The sequence below is a fragment of the Mustela nigripes genome, chromosome 13 (genome assembly GCF_022355385.1).
Source record: "Mustela nigripes isolate SB6536 chromosome 13, MUSNIG.SB6536, whole genome shotgun sequence".
Classification (NCBI taxonomy): domain Eukaryota; kingdom Metazoa; phylum Chordata; class Mammalia; order Carnivora; family Mustelidae; genus Mustela; species Mustela nigripes.
Window position 1 is genome coordinate 3413582 of NC_081569.1, and position 19225 is coordinate 3432806.

Sequence of the window (19225 nt, forward strand, 5' to 3'; positions counted from 1 at the left end):
GGGGGGCGGGGGGGGGGGGGGGGGGGGGGGAGGGGGGGGGGGGGGGATCCAGAGGTCAAGTCTGGATGGCTTCAGTTTGAGAGCCTTTTTAAATATCCAGGGGGAGAGGGGACCCCTAGGAGTCTGTCGGGAGTCTGTATGCAGAAGGAGCGTCTGGACTAGAAATACCATCCCAGGGGAACCAATGTATGGATCGTCTATACGTCGTGAGGCTGGAGAGAAAATACGTTGGCGGGGCGTAGGCTGAGACAAAGGGGAGGGGTCCAAGCCAGAGCCCTGGGGCACTCCAGGGCTTCTCGGGGAATGGAGGGGCGGCGAAGGAGCAAGGAGATCAGGAAGAGGAAAACCTAGCCAGTGTAGGCGCTCTGAGAGGAGCAGCGTCCCTCGGGGTCACAGGCTGCTGAGAGTCAGGTGGGGAAGCCATCCCAAGATGGGGCAAGGGTTGGGGGGGTTCGTGGGAGACCTAGGCCTCAGAGCGCCAGAGAAGACAGCCGGCAGGAACCGGCTAAGAACAGGCGATCAGAAAGTAGAAATGGGGCGACCATGTTCTCCAGACATTTTGCTGGGAAGGGGAGAAGCAGGATCTCAGACCAAGCGAGGGCTTTTCCCCATCTCTTTTCACAACATACGGACAAGACCCTGGGAACTGCAAGCAAGAGCTCCCTGGGAAGGCATTTCACAGAACTCCAACCGCAGTCACAATGGCACAGTACCTCGTGCTAGGTCCTCCCCCCCAGACCCTTCCCCCAACTCAACACTTTCCCGGGTTTCTATTGAAATGCAAAACCCAGTCATCCGCATTTTGATGGTGTAGAATGTTCAAAGTGTGTTCTCCTACTACTTAGCCAAATCCAATAGTGTATCAGTTCTGTTTACCCGTAGTTTGTTTTCTGGGTACAGCAGGACAATATCAGCTCCACCACAGACCCCTGATCCCCCACATGCTTAACTTTGGGTAATACAATTTACACTCGATTTGTTAATCAAGTTGAAAAATTAACCTGAAAAAGATAGTCCCCCCCCCCAAATCCCTGCTTTTAAATGCCTTTTTTAAAATCAAATTCCAAGCAAATGATACCCTAATTTACATTTACTTTGGGGGGGGGGGAGTCACCAGGGCTAAGAAATGTTTGGATTCTATTGTGTAAAAAAATCAAAATCAATTTGGCTTGGACATCTATTCTAGCTCCTGGACTTCAAATTAAAAAAAAAAAAAAACAAAAAAAACAAAGATTTACAGATGAATTTATCAAGCCATCTATGTGGAAAGGGGCAATGTTTTAGCATCATACACTTTCTGTTGCATCTCAGAGAAAAAAAATAAATCACTATGGATTTTGTAAAGTGCATTTTCATCTTTCTCTCCAACAAGACAGTGAAACGAGATGCATTCATTGCCTCCCTAGAGAGTCTCGTAATTTACAAAGACTGGCCTTCTCTGAAGTGTTTACCCATAAATGGCCAGTATGGGCAGCTGGTTGTCACACGAAAAATCTCTAGGCCCTTATGACCACTCATCATTTTTTTCTGGCTAATGCATTAAAAGAGAAACGGTAGGGGAGTTAAAACGCCCCCCCTTCAAAAAAGAACTGTTTGAACATGAAGCCTCCAAGTGTCTCCACCACCCAGGGTCATCGCTATATGGTTAATCTGGAGAAAGAAGAAGAAAATGAGGAAAGAGAAACGCTCCCTAGACTTCCCTGGGATGGGGAACACGTCTTCGGGAAGTCCAGAGAGAAAGAATATGGCTATTCACACAGAGTTCAGCTCAGAGGGAATACAGGGGTGGCCTGAGTGTCCCGGCCCGCTCCAACAAGAACCACCATGTCAAGAAAACCACCATGAGTTAGGCCTTCTTAAGCATAATTAATACAAATCAGTGAGTGCTACCCCTGATGTAATTACTCTGAGTTGCATGTTCATTCATGGGGCACCATGTTTGATAAGAAACCACAAGGCCATCTTTAAGCTCTCTGTATTTATCTCTAAGAATTCATGCTATATCCCTACCAGTTGGGAGGGTCCATTGAAAAATCCTTTGAAGAGCAAAAAGAGGAATTACGAATGAGGGACACTTGGGTTCTAAGTCAAAACACTGAGGAAGAGAATCAACTAGATTTTGGGATCAACGCCACCTGTGCTCTTTTTCCTTAATTTTCTCCCTCTTTCCTTTCGGTCTCCACCTGCTGCCGAAATGAGGCATAATCCCTGCAGTGAACAGTTCCATTCTCAGTAATGTAAGGGGAGTAAGACACCAAGAAAGAAGAGCCAGTTATCAGGAGGTTGTAAGTTATTTTGCCTTGTCTGTTGTTGAGAAAAATCGTCATCAGTCACCATGGTCCTAGTTCCTTTATTTGTGAAAGATCTACTTTATCATCTTTTTCTGAACGACTTTAAGATTTCAGAACGGGGAGGTATATAGTGAGATATAACCCACAGCCCCTACAATTCACCCACAAAGGTGGATCCCACGGTTTTCGCAATAGTCACAGAATTGTGCGTCACTACAATCAATGTTAGAACAGAGACACAGCTTCCAAATCCTCTAATCCAAGGTACAGACACAACTATGGTTTAGGTGGGTCAAGTCACGTTCCCAACGGTCGCAGAGCTGGTCAGTAGCACAGCCAGGCCTGGATCCCTGGGAATGATCAAGCCACTGACATCATCGGGGACTCCCTTTCCCCTGCCCTGGAAAGATTCTTGTGAATTAAAACCCGCTGTTAAAATGTCTGACAAGAACATCTGGCATTTTCTACTCTCATGCTCCCTCTTCTATTAAGCCCGGTCTAATTTCTCCACCAAATCTGTCCCCTTGCAAGATTTCCCCTTGCAAAAAGACTTCTAGAACAGATAAAAACTTATCTACTAGACACTCTGACCACAAAATGTGGTCTGTAAATCGCAGAGAGAATCTGTGATTCCTTTCTTTCCCGCGATAAATGCACAAAAGACCTCAGCTCATGCAAAACGGTCGAAATGAGATCCACTCTTGTTTTGTTTTTAAGGGGCTGATGACCGGTGGTTAAACTCAATGACATCACCAGAATGACACTTCTCCAATGCCAATAACTTTCTAAGACCTCAACATTCACACTGGCTGGGGGTCAGAGACCGACCTGGATCACCCTTGAGTTTGTCATCTCTGAGTTCATACCAAACGAATGAAAATCTTCAAAAATGGTCAGTTTCTGGCCCGAGCTAAGGAAGCCAGTGTAACAAGCACAGCCAGAAACTACTAGTCCCCCAGTGCCCAGCCAAGCTCTAGTTCTGAGCTCACAGCAGCACCTGCCGCACTGCTCCTGCCTTTAAAGGCCCCCCACCCTGCTTCCACCACACTCTTCTCTCTCTGACATTCTACCAGCTCCTTCCTTCCTGTGCTCTTCTACCCCAAAAGTTTCCTTTATTCAATAAATATTTATTGAGTGGACACTGCTTATCAAGGACTGGGCTAAACATTATTCCCAAATGTGGCTGCTCCCCAGAGCCTAAATTTAGCTCATCGAGCATTTTTTGACTTTCCTGCACTTACATTTTTTAATGTCCATTTAGGACTTAAATCCCCAAAAGTCTACAGTTCCAGTCTTGGCCTCACCCCCTTGGTCTCCAGATCAAGGCGGGCAGCGGCCACGAGGCCACTGACATCTGAATGGCCCCAGACCCTTCAAAGAGCCCAGGGCCAGCGATGGGTACACCCAGCAGGCCCCTCCTTCAGGACTCCTTATCACCCTGCACACAGCACCACTGTCCAACCAGGGTCCCCAGCCAGAATCTGGGCATCCCCCAGTTTCTTCACAGAAGAGGTATGAGTGAGGGAACCGCAGTGTCCTCAGCCTGAGACTGAGGCTAGAAAAAGAGAATCCTCTAATCGCAGCTGCTTTCCAATTCGTGGCTTAAGATCTCATAAATGTGGATTCTGTATGAAATCGGTCCTCCTTGGTGCTAGCCAAATTGGGGGTGGGGGAGGGGGCGAGAGAGGAGGAGGGAGAGGCAGAGCAACAAAACCAGGGTTGCAGGTGGGATAGGCTCGACAGTGTGAGCTGTGCCATGGCCGGAAGAGACCGCAATCTTGGAATACAAATTTGCTTGTCGTCAACACACACACTCACGCACACACAGCAATTTCATGCCTCCCTGCCTGTTGTCCTGTTTCCTCGCTCAGAACGCCCTTCCCCCTTCCCTTCCACACACACAAACACACCCCCACCCACAATTCCTGCTCCTACTTAATTCCCCAAAGACGCGTCTCCTCCTCCGGGAAGCTTTCCCAGACGCCCCCACCGTGCTGTCTGCCGCGCTCTGCGCGTGGAGGTGCGTCTAACAGTTTGTTTACGCGTCTGCCGACGTCTCCGCGCCAGACCGCGGCTCTCCAGGAGCAGGGGCCCGGCCGGCGCCGCCAGGACGGCGCGCAGGCGAGGCACCGCCATGGGGAGCCCCGGCCCGGGGTCGTGGCGCGCTCCGGCGGGGTCCACCCGCAGGCGCCCGCCGGACCCGGCATCGCCCGACCCACCGCGAGGCTGCAAGACGCGCCCGCGAGGGCTCCCAACCTCCAGGTAGGCGCCCGGCGGCCCCGGGGTCCCCCGCCCAGCGCGGGTAGGGGGGCGGCGCCGAGCGCAGCGCGCAGGCCTCCGCGCGCCCCTCTCCCGCGCGCCAGCCCCCGCGGCCCGCCACCTCTGCTCCTGGCCCACGGAAGCCCTCCGAGTGACAGCGCTCGGGGCAGAGCGCGGGCCCGGGGCGGCGGGGGCCGGCGGGGGGCGGCGGCGAAGGGAGCGGGCGGCCCTCGCTACACCTCCGCGCCCCAAGAGAGGCCCCTCGGGGCGCCAGAGGCCTAAAGCCGCGGGGGAGCGCGGCCCCGGGTCCCCGCACCCCCACGCCCCGACCTCCCCGCGCCTCCCTACCTGGCTGGCTTTGTGGAACTGCTTCTTCAGCCCCGCCACCGACATCGCGACTGCGCCCGGCCGGCTCTGGGGGGTGGTCTCCGGACTCCGCCGGGCCGCGCGGCCGCGACGCGCTCGGGGAGCGGGCGCTGGGGCCGGTCCCCGCGCGGCTGGGCTCCGCCGGGCCCGCCTCCCACGGCCAGGGCCACGGCCACCGCGGCTGTCACACTCGCACACACGCGCGCACGCAGATGGCAACACGGCGTTCCAAAGCCCCTGCGCAGCCCATTGGCCGAGCCGCGGCGGTATGCAAATGAGGCCGCCGGGGCCGCCCACGCCTCATTGTTGCGTGGAGACCCGCGGGGCCTGGGCGTGGGGAGCTCGCGGGTGCGGAGGGCAGGCCCACGCGGGGCTCCCTGCGGGCCGGGGGCTGTGGCGTGGCCGCGGCTGCAGAGGGAGGGCGCACCTCGCGTGCTTCTGGGACTGGGTGCGAAACCGGCGTTTGCTCGGGGGCCACACCGCCTCCCTCGGGCGCAGTTTGGGTAGGTGTCCGTTTTCAGGCAGGGACGCTCCCAAGTCCGCCGAAGGGGACCGAAATGCGCCCGGAGGGGGAGGGCAGCGAGGCTGCTGCTGCTTGCCCCCACGCGGTGCCCTGGGTGCAGTCCGCCCACATGACCGTGGCCTTCCAGAGGGCCCAGCAGTTACTGGGTAATTTGCTGATAAATACGGTGTTCGCGAAGCCCACGGCCACGTGCATGAAGGGGAAGGGGCTCCAAGGAGCTGTGAAGTGCGCGCTCCTTAGGGGGGCGAGCGGGGGGGGGGGGGGGGGGGAACGACACGCACCACGGGCGGGATCCCGCCCCCTCGGTAATTCCTACCAGCTGCGTAGGTTCTCCAGCCTCATTTTGCACAGCTGAGGCCCAGCCCCGGGCCTGGAGCGTCCCATGACTCCTTGTGCCAGAGCTGCCCCCACCAGGTCAGCATCAGCGCAGAACCCTGCCTCCGAAGGTCCCATGGCTCTATAGACCCCAACCCACTCTTTGCCACGCTTAACACTGAAAGAAACAAACCTCTTCGTCCTCCAGGCTGCCCCTAAAAGAGAGGAGCTCCTCTTTTCTGAGCCCTCAACAGGTCCCATCTGGGATGACCAAGAGCCATGGTTTGCCCAGGGCGCTTCCGTTTTGCACCTGCTGTTTCTTGGCGTCATGCGTTTCTCCAAGGAAAAATCCTTTGCCATTAGCTCAGGACTCCCTTGTCCCTGACTTCATTCCATTGACGATTCGTGGGTAACTGCACCTGCCTGTACCCCGTAGAGGGCGTGGACAGCAGCGAGCAGAAGCATTCATTTTCTGGTAGGGGAGCAGGTGGACTGAGGGGAGGGGGATAGAGACGGCCCCCCAAGGATGAATCCGAATGGACTGGACTGGCCTACAGGTGGCTGACACCAGCCATACATCCATGACAATGGAGATGGCTGAATCAGGATAGCAGTGGCAAGGTGCCCCGTCCACAGAACAGTCAACTGCGCGCTCCACCCTAGGGGAAACTGACACTGAGGTCCGCTGGGTGCAGGGACTAGAGTTGGGGCCCCTTTGTCTGCGCTAGTCCAGTACATGCTGCTCTGCTTCTTTCTCCACGGCCCAGGATGGCTTAAATAGCACAGGTCTGAAGGAACTTGCCCTAAACCAATCCAGCTCTGTGCCCTTTGGGAAGGAGGTTTTTTGGTGTTTTGTTGTTAAGATTTTTTTTAAACAACTTTTTGGCGTTTGCTCCGTGATTGATAGTATATTCAAGTTTCCCCCCAGTCAATGAAAGGTCTGAAGGAACTTGCCCTTAACCAATCCAGCTCTGTGCCCTTTGGGAAGGAGGTTTTTTGTGTTTTGTTGTTGTTGTTGTTTTAAGATTTTTTTTTAACAATTTTTGGCGTTTGCTCCGTGATTGATAGTGTATTCAAGTCCCCTCCCTCCCCCCGTCAATGTTGGTAATTCATCTCTTAATTTAATTGGGTACACCGTTGTACATCATATCTCATTATTTTTAAACTTCAGAATCTGTACCTTCCTTCCTTTGTAAAAGTATTTGTGACCCTCACTTCCCAGCGATTAGACTCCCAGGAAGGTTTGCCAGTTTCGCTGGTCTTTCAGACTGGTCCTGGAGCTTACTCATCATCGCCACAGATTTTTTCCTATCGTTGATTTCTTTCTTCCTCATACATGGCTTTCTTCTGTTCTGCTCAAGAGACTGACGTTATAACAGAAGAAACTGGCCCTGGCCCGTGTGAGCTGGAGCAGAATGGACTGGAGAAGGGCATCGGGCCCAGAGATTGATGGCGCGTAGGGTACCACGTGGGGGCATGCACAGGAACGTGGAATCTCAGGGGTCAGATCCCAGCATGTCCAGGGGCAGCTCAGGGGCATGGGCTGGCTTGGCCACCGAAGCTGGCTGTGGCTTCCAGGCTGAAGGCTAAGCTGTTCCCTGCTTCTTTCAGGCACCCACATGAGATGCAGAGTGCAGGGTGGTAGCGTCTGATTGGCTAAGTCTAGACGGTGCACCCAGGCTCGCGATGTCTAAAATCCACATCCTGAGGGACCCCCCCCCCCCCCACAGCAGACACCCCGCCACATCCCGGGGCAAAAAAAAAATATAAAAAAAAAAAAAAAAACCAGCAACACAAATGCCCACTAACCTTTGTTTGGGGACTCCTCCGTCTCTTCAGTTGAATCTGTGGGTTCTCTGTTCTTAGTCTTTCATGTTTTATGATCAGCACACTGAAGGCTATGTATGAATTTTCTTCCTGAGTACGGCTCAGCTTCATGCCTTTTTCTCATTATGGGATATAGTTCTTCTGATTATTTTCTAAGTAAACTTGTGTTTGAAGTTTTAATGCCCTCTTTGATCCAAATGTTCAAGACTGTTTTGTTTTGTTTTCATCTTTTCTAGGTGGTTGCATTGGTTTTATTTATTGTCTGTTAAATCCTAGACTTGTACTATGGTCAAAGAACATGTCCTAAAGGTTTTTTTTTTTTTCATAGCCCTTTATGTTACATTTTATAAATGTACCACAAAGACATACTGTGTGTTCTGTTTCTATGGTCCAGTTTTTCTCTGTCTCCATAATGGGAGCGCACATTCCAGAAGGTCCGAGCTCTGAATGAGATTCCAGACTCATGCTAGCAGGAGCCACAGCAGCCCGTTCAAGGCTTGCCCTTCAGGTCACCGTAGCCCCTCCAGTGACCCAAGGGCCCACAGCTCTCCAGTCTCTTCAGGGGAGGAGGATACAAATCTCTTGGGCTATTGGACAGTCACCTGCAGGAGAAGAAATCAGCAGGAGGGCCTTGAATCCCCGATCAGTGTTACCTACAGAATCTTTGGGCATTTGGTGGTTGTCATGGGCCAGTGACAGGAAGGATGCCGTGGTTGTGTCATCACTCTGGATAGATGGCCCACGTTCTGGCAGAGGTTGGGGCGTTCTCTTGTTCCTTTTCTTGTCAAACTTGGCTCTTGCATCCCCTTGACCTTCCCTGGTGCCAAGTGCTATGCTGGTGTGCATTGACATTTCTCTGTCTTGTGCTTAGGCAGCTAGGATTTGTGCTCTTTGTGTCTGTCCTGTGGTGAGTGACTCATGCCTCCTGTGTGGGTGGGAATGGAGAGCCCTGGGTAGGGGTGAAGAGGGAGGGATGCATACTGATTAATGTCTAAACAGGATGACATATCCCATTATGTATCCCATAAATCAAGTCTTCCGGACATATCCTCCAAATGCTCTGTATCCTGACTTTTTTTTTCCTTCCCTTATGGAAGACGGAGAACATGGTCTACAGTGTCTTGCTTACATTTGGGAGTTGAGCTGTTGATGTGTTTCAGGGCTACAGTATCCTGCCCATGTTTACAACTGTTGTATCTTCCTTGTGGGTGGGAATTTTGGCCATAGAAGGTAACCTATTTTGTCCTGTTTATGGCTATTTGTTTCTATTTTACTCGTTACATATCAATTTTTGTATCCCTACTTTTTGTTCTTCTGTGTTTCGTGTATTTTAACTGGTCTTTTTTTTTTTTTTTTTTTGGTCTCTTTTGTCTAGCTTTATAGAAATATAATTGATACATGACATTGCGTAAGGTTGCGGTGAGCAGTGTGATGATTTGATAACATGAAAATTGTGAAATGATCACCACAATGAGATTAGTGTTTCCATCACCTCATATAATTATCTTTTTTTTTTAATGGTGAGAACATTCGAGACCTACTCTCTTGGCATCTTCCAAGGATGTGTCCTTTCCTTTTGACCTCTCTGTGTGTCTCAGGCATGCGTTCTTATAAACAATAAAGCTTAACTTTGTTTAGGGGCCAAAATAAGTCTTTGCCTTTTGTTAGAAAGATTTAAAGCATTCACATTTATTAGGAAAAGGATATATTTGGTCTTGGGTTTTCATGCTATGCCATGTTATCTGGTGGTTGCTTTTGTCTCCCTTCAAATAGTTCCTTCTATCACTAGAATCTAATTGTTGACTCAGATTTTCTTTACTCTTTTGGAAATTATACACCTCTCTCATCTTTCCTCCACCAGTGGTTACCACCGTTCTGTAAAATATACGACCTTACGTTCTCTGTCAATGTCAATAATCAAACATTCGGGGGAAACCAGAGCCTGACTAGCACGAGCCATGCCTGGGGCCCCCGGACCAGGTCTTCCTCGTCCCTCCTTCGGCTTAGACCAGCTCGTGCTCTGGCCCCAGCAGTCTGAGAAGTTTCCAGCGGAGACCAGAGTCCACTGTCCTTCATGGGAAACAGAATATCAACCCGAGTGAGACTGAGCCGCAAGGTGTTGGTTTTAAGTCAGGGAGGCAGAGATGAGGAGAAGACAGTTTGAAACGTGAGATAAAAGAACAGTGAAATTATTTCAAATTCAAAATAAATGTTTTTGTAAGCATGTATTTCCCATTGTAGAATAACACTTAAAGGCAATTTGGAAACTATTGGAAAGGAAAATGTACCTTGGTAATCACCGTCGAAACAACGCTCTTAATATTTGGGCATATTTTCCTTTCATAGTCTGTTTCCTATGCAAAATTTAAACATACTGTCACAACCGTGATTTTTCTTGTTCTCTTCATTACAGGAGCATTTTATATTTTGTCTGGTCTACCCACATCATTTCCATGATGACTTAATAACCCATTAGGTAGACAGATCATTGAATTTGATTATTTTCTATTGCTCAATTTAAAAGTTTTTTTCCCCAAATTGTTCATGATTTAAATAATGCTGACAAAACATCTTTTTCCGTGTTAGGATTTCTGTATTTAGCAATAGTTCCTTAGACTGAATTCCCAGAAGTAGAATTAGTGCATGAAAGATTGGAATGTTCTACGTTGCAAATTGATATATATTGCTTCCTAATCCGTGGTCCTTAGAGGACAGTCTTATACCAAAAGGGGCGAGTGAGGGGAAGGGGACAAAGAAACATGGATTTATATCACCCAGTTGCCTTGAATTTTATGTCATTAAACTTGTGGCCTGACACAAGCTCCAGATTGCAGTTCTAGGCAGATCTTGAAGAGCTGAGTTCAAACCCTGGTGTCTTAAATAACCCTAAAATGTTAGATTAACCGTGACCTCTCTATTTCTAGCTTTGTCTCTCTCTCCCTTTTTCCTCAAGAAAGCTCTCACCCAGACGCCCTTCTGAAGAGGGATCCGGGATTGCTCAGGCATGCATGGGTGTGGCTTTGGGCCGCTTGGCCACGTGTGTACAGAAGGCCACGTATTCAGACACACTAGACCTAGAGCGGGCTTCCCCTCCGTTTCCCGTCCCCAGGTACCTGGCTGCAGCAGGAAGTTGAGAGCATGGAGCCTGTTTTTGCATTCCTGGTAACTTCATAGGCCTTTTCTTTCGTCCATCTGGGAAAGATATGTGCCCATTGATGAGGTAACAGAGCAGACATGATGTATCCCAGATGCTGAACATGGCAGATTGCCTTGAACTTGCAAGATCGCAACTGGGGACAAACGTATAGATTTTCTTCACTTAATTGTTTTATGTGAAGCTAATGGAAAACCAATTGGTCAGTTCCAAAAAAAAAAAAAAATAGGCAAGAGACGTCTTCTCACTTTGAAATGTGGAGGAGGGAAAAAAACTGGAGTGTGTTCGTTGATGCAAAAACAAAATTTAGGGGAGGGGATCATCTCAACTCAACACATCGCAGAATCACCTGCATTTCTCCATTATTCTGGACTCTGTGCACAGGCGGTTAGAATTCTGGGTCATGCCGCTCTTCTAATTAGCCTTTGTTAATTACATGGTTGCCATTTTCATGTTCACACTTACCCCCGGAGGATTTCTGTTTCCCTCGAAATAAAGGGATGCTCCTAATAAAGGGATGCTCGCTTTGTGCTTGGGGAGGAGCGAGGAGAGCGGCGGCCACGGCTTTTGTGAGCTAGTGCTGCCACCTCGTGGTGGTCGCGAGAAGTGGCAGAGACAATCCTCAGGAGCCGTGAGCATTTTAGACGGCGCTTCCTGACCCGTCTTTTTCCTCACGTGTTAAAGCTCCTAAAAAGCACCCTGTACCTCCAGCCGTGTCACAGCAGCTCATCTGGATGGGGTTAAGATACCTGAGGTCCTGGGGCACATCTGGGGCTTCAGTGAATAAGGAACCCTCTCTGGTTCCTTCTGTATGAGTCGCAGGAAGGGCTGTTCCATGGTGGGCTCAGCCAGAGGTATGAGAATAGGTCACCGGTCATGGTACCTGAGGAGGAGGGTCAGGAAAGAGGAGATGGCCCTTAGAGCCAGTGGTCACAATACCAGCCCATGCATCCCAATTCCATCACTATCTGTCCCTTTTTTCTCTGGGGTCCTTCATCACTCTTTACTCCGCCTGATACCCTCATAATGTCTGTTTCAGATGTTTCTCATCTCTCTCCGCCAGCAGAATGAATAAAAGCTCTAAGGCAGAGCTGTGCAGTAGAACTTTCTGTGACGATGGACATGCTCTGTCTGTGCTGTCCAGTGCTAACCAGCTGTCGCCATCCGGCGTTTACGAGTCGGCCGCCGCTGCTCCCGGTCTTTCATTTTATTTCATTTTGACTAAAATTTAAATGGCCACCTGTGGCTACTGGCCACTGTGTTGGACAGCTGATCTCAAGAAGGGCAAGAGATGATTCTGCCGTAGTCAGCGCACCGTTCCCAGGGCCAGGAGAGCACCGGGGACCAAACCGAGATCCATTCTTCTGCTCAATGTGCAGCAAAGACAGTCCCTGAGACGTGGAGCCCGCAGCAAGGAAAGGGCTTCTTCTAGAGGCAGCCGAAGGAGGAGATGGGGGGTGGGGGGAGGGGACACGCCTCAAATGGAAAGCAAATGAGGAAGGTCTGGGTAAAAAGTAGCACCCTCGCTTAGTAGCCAATAGCTATGAGGACTGCATTGATTGACCCTTTGTTTCCTGGTTTCACATCTAGGGTCTCAGAGCTTCTCGAAAAACGTGAATATTCATGGAATGAATAAATGACCAAAAATGAGGCTGTAGATTAGCCAGAAGGTGGGAGTGATGGTCAGGGACAAGTTGCGGTGGACGTGGATGGCATCGAGGGGCCAAGGAAATGTGAGGTGTCGGTGTTCGTGCTGCATATTCAAGGTCACAGGAGCAATGGTCCCGCGGATGCTGACTTCCAGGGACAGGTGTGAGTTCGCTCTGCAGCCAGAGCTGGAATCCTGCCCGGACGGTCCGCAGCGTGGGGAGCACAGGAAGCAGGGTTTTTCCAGGGGCAGGCTGGGCGGGAAATTCCATCTGGTTTCGACCTTGTCCCTGACTAGCTCTTGGGGGGGGGACCTTGAAGTTGATAGCACTGACCTCACAGGGTTTGTAGGAAGCTTTGTAAGTATGTGAGAACTTCTTCTCAGGATTGTTAGTGTGCATGGCGTGATTCCTGGGCACTGCACAGGGTGGGAGAGAAGCCTGTGGACCCTCACTAGCCCTAGACCTCATCAGCCTAAGCTCACACGTGTTCCCTCTCCGGGTCAACTCCAGGCACCAGCTGGGACTAACACTGTAACTGCCCATCGTCCCCATTCCTCCTGGGGGAAAAAAAAATCAAATTCCTTTTTTTAATTGTGCTGAATGAATACTTGTAAAAGACACCAATTCTCAGGACTTAGCAATGGTTATGGAATTGGAGATCACTGTTATTCTAAGAGAACCCATAGAGAAGACACAGACATTCAGTCTTAAGAAACGAATGTTTGTGGGCTCTCCAGCTCCAGCTGGCTCAGCCGGAAGGGTGTGCGACCTTTGATCTCAGGGTGGTGAGTTCGAACCCCAGGGTGGGGGTGGAGATTAGTTAAATGAAACCCTAAAAAAGGAAAAGAAAATTATGTTTTCTGGGCTAGCAAAGAGTACTTGGGTTGAGCTATTTTTCTACGAGCGAGCTTCCCTTTTTCTGGGGAAAAGTCGATCTCCAGTTTGACTTCCTGTTTCTTATTTTTACTGCCCTTGAGGGAAGAAATTGCGTTTCCCTTTAACCCTGGGATTTTGCCGTGGTTACACATGTAGCATTCAGTTAGCCTCTGGTATTTCGAGAATCTACCACTCCTATATGTACCTCTGATCATAGAGGAAAGTTTATACAGCGTTACAGCATCCGTCCCTGGATTGATTTGTCTTTTTTTCAGTCAGTCCGTTGCTGTTGTGATTATGGCCTATAGGGGGCAGTAGGGCTCTCAGCGAAACAGCAGAGCTTTAAGCTACTACTGTTGGCCTGTACCGGATCCCACAGCTCTCTAAAGCAGTTTCTGGACTTGCAGCGTGTGTATGCATCTGCTGGAATCTGTCTAGGATGCAGGCTCTGGTTCGCTAGGTCTGCAGCAGGCCCCAAAGCCCGCGATTCTGCATTTCTGTCCAGTGTTGGCGATGCCAACACTGCTGGTCCAGGGACCTCACTTTGAGTTGCAAGATGGTAAATGGCAGTCTGGTCGAGAGGCAGGATGCAGCTTTACTCACACACATTTGTCCTATGAGTCGTGAACATGCACGGCCCACAGCTCCTGTGTTTGATGAACTGGCTGGATTGGAAACAGCTGAGTTTCCGGAAGGTTCTTTCCCTTGACCTTGGGGGTGTGATTTTCTCTTTTGTGGCTCAGCGGCTCTGTTGGTAAACTTCAGAAGCTAATATTATTTGTCATCACCTTGGCCCGGCTAGGTGTAGAATTCTGAGCCCGATTTTGCCAGATTTTACCCTGAGAGTAGAACGTGCCCCCACGCCCAAAGCTTGGGACCAGTGGCCCGCGGTTCCCTTCCGCGGCATAGGCCCAAGGCGGCCCCTGAACATGCAAAGGGAGAGAGGTGCAGGTGGGACATGCCAGACCCACCATGCTCCCTCACGCAACCCTGTGAGATACGCACGATCTCCAGGTCAAGGAGGAGAAGACCAAGCTCAGAGATGATGAAGGGCCCCCCCCCCCAAATGGTGCAGCTGACCCGCCTCTCAAGCTTTGGCCTCAGAAGTCCACCCATCAGCCTGGAGAGAACTTCTGTGTATCTAAACACCCTTGCTCTAAGATCACCGGGGCTTGTTCACATAACACACGTTTATTGAGCGCCTACTGTGTACTTGGCCTTATGCTGGGGGCTGGGCCAGCAGAGAGGAATCAGAGTTTGTCTTGTGGGAGTTGATATTTGAAGTACAGGCGCAAGTTTCACGAAGAGTCCCATACGGTCATAGGAGAAAAGCCAGAGTTTGTGAGCTGGCTGGTACCTGTCCCTACCTGAGCACGGTAATGCAGGAATATTCACTTGGTATTCTGTGCTGTGTATTTAGAGACTGGATTGCTCTGTGCACTTATGTGACACTTACTGTATTGAGTTGTGGCTTTATTCTCCGTCATAAGAGTCTGAGCTAGGGGGGAAAAAAGTCTTCGTAAGTATGTGTTGGATTGACTAGAACCATCCTTGCAACTTTTCCTGACTCCTGACCTTTACCTGCACGCACCCTCTGCCTTCCTCCCACACAGACGAAGTGATGGGGATGGGTCAGGTGTGTCCCCACCTGTCATCAGCCATCCTCCTCATGGACTGTGAGCTCACCAGCAGCAAGCTTCTGGAAGAAGCGAATACACACACACACACACACTCACTCACTCACACTGCAGACTACAGAACCCAGCAAACCCTGTCATCCCACAACATTTGAGAAGTCAATGACTTAAGATCTTACCTATGGTTTGGAAGAACAGGAAGGCATTGACTTGAAAGTTCATTTGGTTTTAGGCAAACCTGATCTATGCCATTAGAAATCAGGTGCTGCTTCCCGTCGTGACCCGAAAGACCCAGGAGTCTCCTGGGGACCACTCGCGTTCTGTCTTGTTCTTGGGGCGGGACATGTAGGAGGTTTCACTTTGTGAAAAAGCATTAAGCTATATTCTTTAAATGTGATCTTTCTTGAGTGGATAAAGACGATGTGGCGTATATACACAATGGAATACTATGCAGCCATCAAAAGAAATGAAATCTTGCCATTTGCAACAACGTGGATGGAACTAGAGGGTATCATGCTTAGCGAAATAAGTCAAGCGGAGAAAGACAACTATCCTATGATCTCCCTGATATGAAAAAGTGGAGATGCAACGTGGAGGGTTTGGGGGGTAGAAAAAGAATAAATGAAACAAGATGGGATTGGGAGGGAGACAAACCATAAGTGACTTTTTTTTTTTTAAGATTTTATTTATTTGACAGAGAGAGAGAAATCACAAGTAGGCAGAGAGGCAGGCAGAGAGAGAGAGGAGAAAGCAGGTTCCCTGCAGAGCAGAGAGCCCGATGCGCGGCTCGATCCCAGGACCCTGGGATCATGACCTGAGTCGAAGGCAGAGGCTTTAACCCACTGAGCCACCCAGGCAGAGGCTTTAACCCACTGAGCCCACCATAGGTGACTCTTAATCTCACAAAACAAACTGAGGGTTGCTGGGGGGAAGGGGGTTGGGAGAGGGTGGTTGGGTTATGGACACTGGGGAGGGTATGTGCTATGGTGAGTGCTGTGAAGTGTGTAAACCTGGCGATTCACAGACCTGTACCCCAGGGGCTAATAATACATTACATATTTATAAAAATTTTAAAAATTATTTTTAAAAATATGTGATCTTTCTAGAGACAAAAAAAAAAATGCATAAAGTTCCTAACTTTAAAAGATCTCGACCACGCGTGGCCGCCGTTCTGAAGAGGAATTAAATCGCGATGCTGAAGTGCGTGACAACGAACAAACGCCCCGAATTCTCTCCACAGATCCATCACTTCTGCTGAAAAACAAAATAAATCACCAATTACCTAATCCTGGCCACCGCTGTGCAACACATTTAAGGCTTAAAAACTTCAAACACGCCTGTCTTCTCTCTGTGTTCCATTCTGCTTTGCCCTTCCCCCCTGACACTTGCTGGATGATCTCACCTGATTTTTATATAGAAAATTGAGTGCATCTGGTGTGCGCTCCCTGCAACCCCTCATCTCCTCCTGAATATGATCCTGGGAGGCCACATGTTCCTCCCTTCTTCCCGCTGACTGTGAGGGCAAGGAGCTCTCCCCTCCCCCTTCCTGCAGGTAACTAACCCCCACCCCCGACCCCCACCCCAACCCCCGCCACCCCTACCGAGGTCAGCCCCTCCCCACAGACAGCACATGCCTCATGTGCCAGACCTGGACCCCGCTCACTTCCAAAGCCTTTAATTTCAGGGAAATAACTTCAGCCTTTTTGTGCCCCTCTGGGACAGTGCTAGGACGCTCCCCTGAGATCTGTGAGGCCACCTTTTCCACAGTCTTGACCCTCTGATTTATTTTTTGGGGGGGGGTTGCCTTTGCTCGTTTCCCAGACACAGGCGGGACCTAATTTTAAGTACCTTTGAAAACTTAGATGCTCAGACTCCTGCAAATAACTTAATTAAGGAGACTGAAACACCTGAGTTTCTCGGAGTACCTAGAGCCTCCTTGGCTCTCTGAACAGGCCACATCTGTACAGCCCGAGGGTTGGAGGTCCCGAGCTTGCCTCTCTGTCCTCCATAAGAGCCAGATCAAATGTCTAGCAGGAAAGCACCAGGTACCACCTAATCTAGTTCCCCACCTGCTGGAGGGCCCCTGAGAAGCCTCATGAGCCTAAAAGCCAAAGTGTCAATTCCCTAAGGATACATTTCCCCAAAATGTAGAATTGTATGATCTATTGTAGTTCACGTATGATGTAGTAGCCTCTGCTCTCAGGGTTGCCCCACTCCCCAGTACCATCTGTGCATTCCCATGGATACCTAACCTGGAGAGAGGAGTGTAAGCTTGCTTCTGTAGCCGGACACTTTGTCCAGGCCACAACCTGCACAACTGTCCATGGAATGCCTGTCCACTCTTTTGGAGGTATTTTGGGTAGCTTTTGACATCTTTCTGCTTCCTCTACTTTAAAAAAAATTATTGGGACGCCTGAGTGGCTCAGTTGGTTAAGCATCTGCCTTTGGCTCAGGTCATGATCTCAGGGTCCTGGGATCGAGTCCTGCATCTGGCTCCTTGCTCAGCCTGCTTCTCCTTCTGCCTGCTCTGCTTGTTCTGCCTGCAGCTCTCCATGCTTCTGCTCTCTCTGTCTCTCTCTCTCTGACAAATAAATAAATAAAATATTTTTAAAAAATTATTAAGTTTTTTATTTTAATTCCAGCATAGTTTACAGTGTTGTATCAGTTTCAGGTGTCAAATCATGTCTCTTTCTGACTCATGTCACTTAGCCCAATATCTTCTAGGCCCATCCATGCTGTTGCAGGCGAGAAGATTTCATTCTTTTTATGTCTGAATAATATTGCTTTGTGTGGTGTGTGTGTGTGTGTGTGTGTATCACATCTTTATGCATTCATCTATCTGTGGACACTTGGACTGCTTCCATGTCTTGGCTATTGTAAACAATGCTGCAGTAAACATAGGGGTGCATGTGTCCCTTGGAATGAGTGTTTTTGTCTTCTTTGGGTAAATACCCAGTACTGAAATTATTGGATCACAGGGTAGTTCTGTGTTTAACTTCAGAGGAATTGCCATTCTGTTTTCCACAATGGCCGCACCAATTTACATTCCTCCCAACAATGCATGAGTGTTCCTTATTCTCCACATCCTCGCCCACACCTGTTGTTTTTTTGTGTTTTTGATTTTAGCCCTTCTGACAGGTGTGCAGTGATCTCTCCTTGTAGGTTGGATTTGCATTTTCCTGAGGATGAGTGAGGCTGAGCATCTTTTCATGTGTCTGTTGGCCATCTGGATGTCTTCTTTGGAGAAATCTTTGTTCGTGTCTTCTGCCTGCTTTTTAATTGAATTATTTTGGGGTGTTGAGTTGTATTGGTTTTTTATATGTTTTGGACACTAACCCTTTATCGGATATGTTGTGTGCAAATATCTTCTCCCGGTCCCTAGGTTGCCTTTTAGTTTTGTTGATGGTTTCCTTTGCTGCACAGAAGCTTTCTTGATGGAGTCCTAGTGGTTTATTTTTGCTTTTGCTTCCCTTCCCTCGGAAGATGTATCGAGAAAAATGCTGCATGGCGAATGTCAGAAAAATTACTGCCTGTGCTCTCTTCTAGGATTGTTATGGTTTCGGGTCTCTAATCCATTTTGAGCTTATTTTTGTGTATGTGTAACAAAGTGGTCTAGTTTCGTTCTTTTATATGTAACTGTCCTATTTTCCCAACACCCATTTGTTGAAGAGACTGTCTTTTGCTCATTGCATATTCTTTCCTGCTTTGCCAAAGATTGATTGACCATACAGTCATGGGTTGGTTTCTGGGCTTTCTGTCCTGTATCATTGATCTATGTATCTGTTTTTGTGCCAGTATCATAGCATTTTGATCACTACAGCTTTGTAGTATATTTCAGAATCTGGTATTATGATACCCTGGCTTTGTTTTTCAAGATTGTTTTGGCTATTGGGGGTCTTTTGTGATTTCATAGAAATTTTAGGATTATTTGTTTTAGTTTCTGTGAATATTATAATACAGAATATTATTGGTATTTTGATAGAGATTTCACTGAATCTGTAGATTGCTTTGGGTGGTATGGCCATTTTGACAACATGTGTTCTTCCTATCCGTGAGCGTGGAGTATTTTTCCATTTGTTTATGTCATCTTCTGTTTCTTTCATCAGTATAGTATCAGTATAGTATAGGTCTTTTACCTCCTAGGTTAATTTTCTGCCTAGATATTTTATTATTTTTTGTATCATTGTACATGGGATTACTTTCTTAATTTCTTTTTCTGTTGCCTCATTATTAGTGTGTAAAAATGCAGTGGATTTTTGTACATTGGTTTTATATCCTGCAACCTCAATGGATTCATTTATCATTTCTAGTACCTAGTAGTGTTTTGG

The 19225-nt window shown here is 48.9% G+C and overlaps 1 protein-coding gene and 1 long non-coding RNA gene across 3 annotated transcripts in view; one reads left to right on the forward strand and one right to left on the reverse strand.

Annotated features, from left to right (window-relative positions):
- Positions 1-5063, reverse strand: part of SH3GL3 (SH3 domain containing GRB2 like 3, endophilin A3) — a 126637-nt gene extending 121574 nt beyond the window's left edge. Inside the window, exon 1 of one of the 2 annotated variants that reach the window (XM_059371460.1) lies at positions 4899-5063. In XM_059371460.1, coding sequence (XP_059227443.1) covers positions 4899-4943 — 45 coding nt within the window. In that variant the 5' untranslated portion in view covers positions 4944-5063. The remainder of the gene's footprint in view (positions 1-4898) is intronic. The other variant, XM_059371459.1, reaches the window with a different exon arrangement.
- The window catches only part of LOC131998994 (uncharacterized), a 76481-nt gene continuing 61519 nt past the window's right edge, over positions 4264-19225 (forward strand). The window contains exon 1 of the long non-coding RNA XR_009398972.1: positions 4264-4553. This is a non-coding gene — a long non-coding RNA (uncharacterized LOC131998994). The remainder of the gene's footprint in view (positions 4554-19225) is intronic.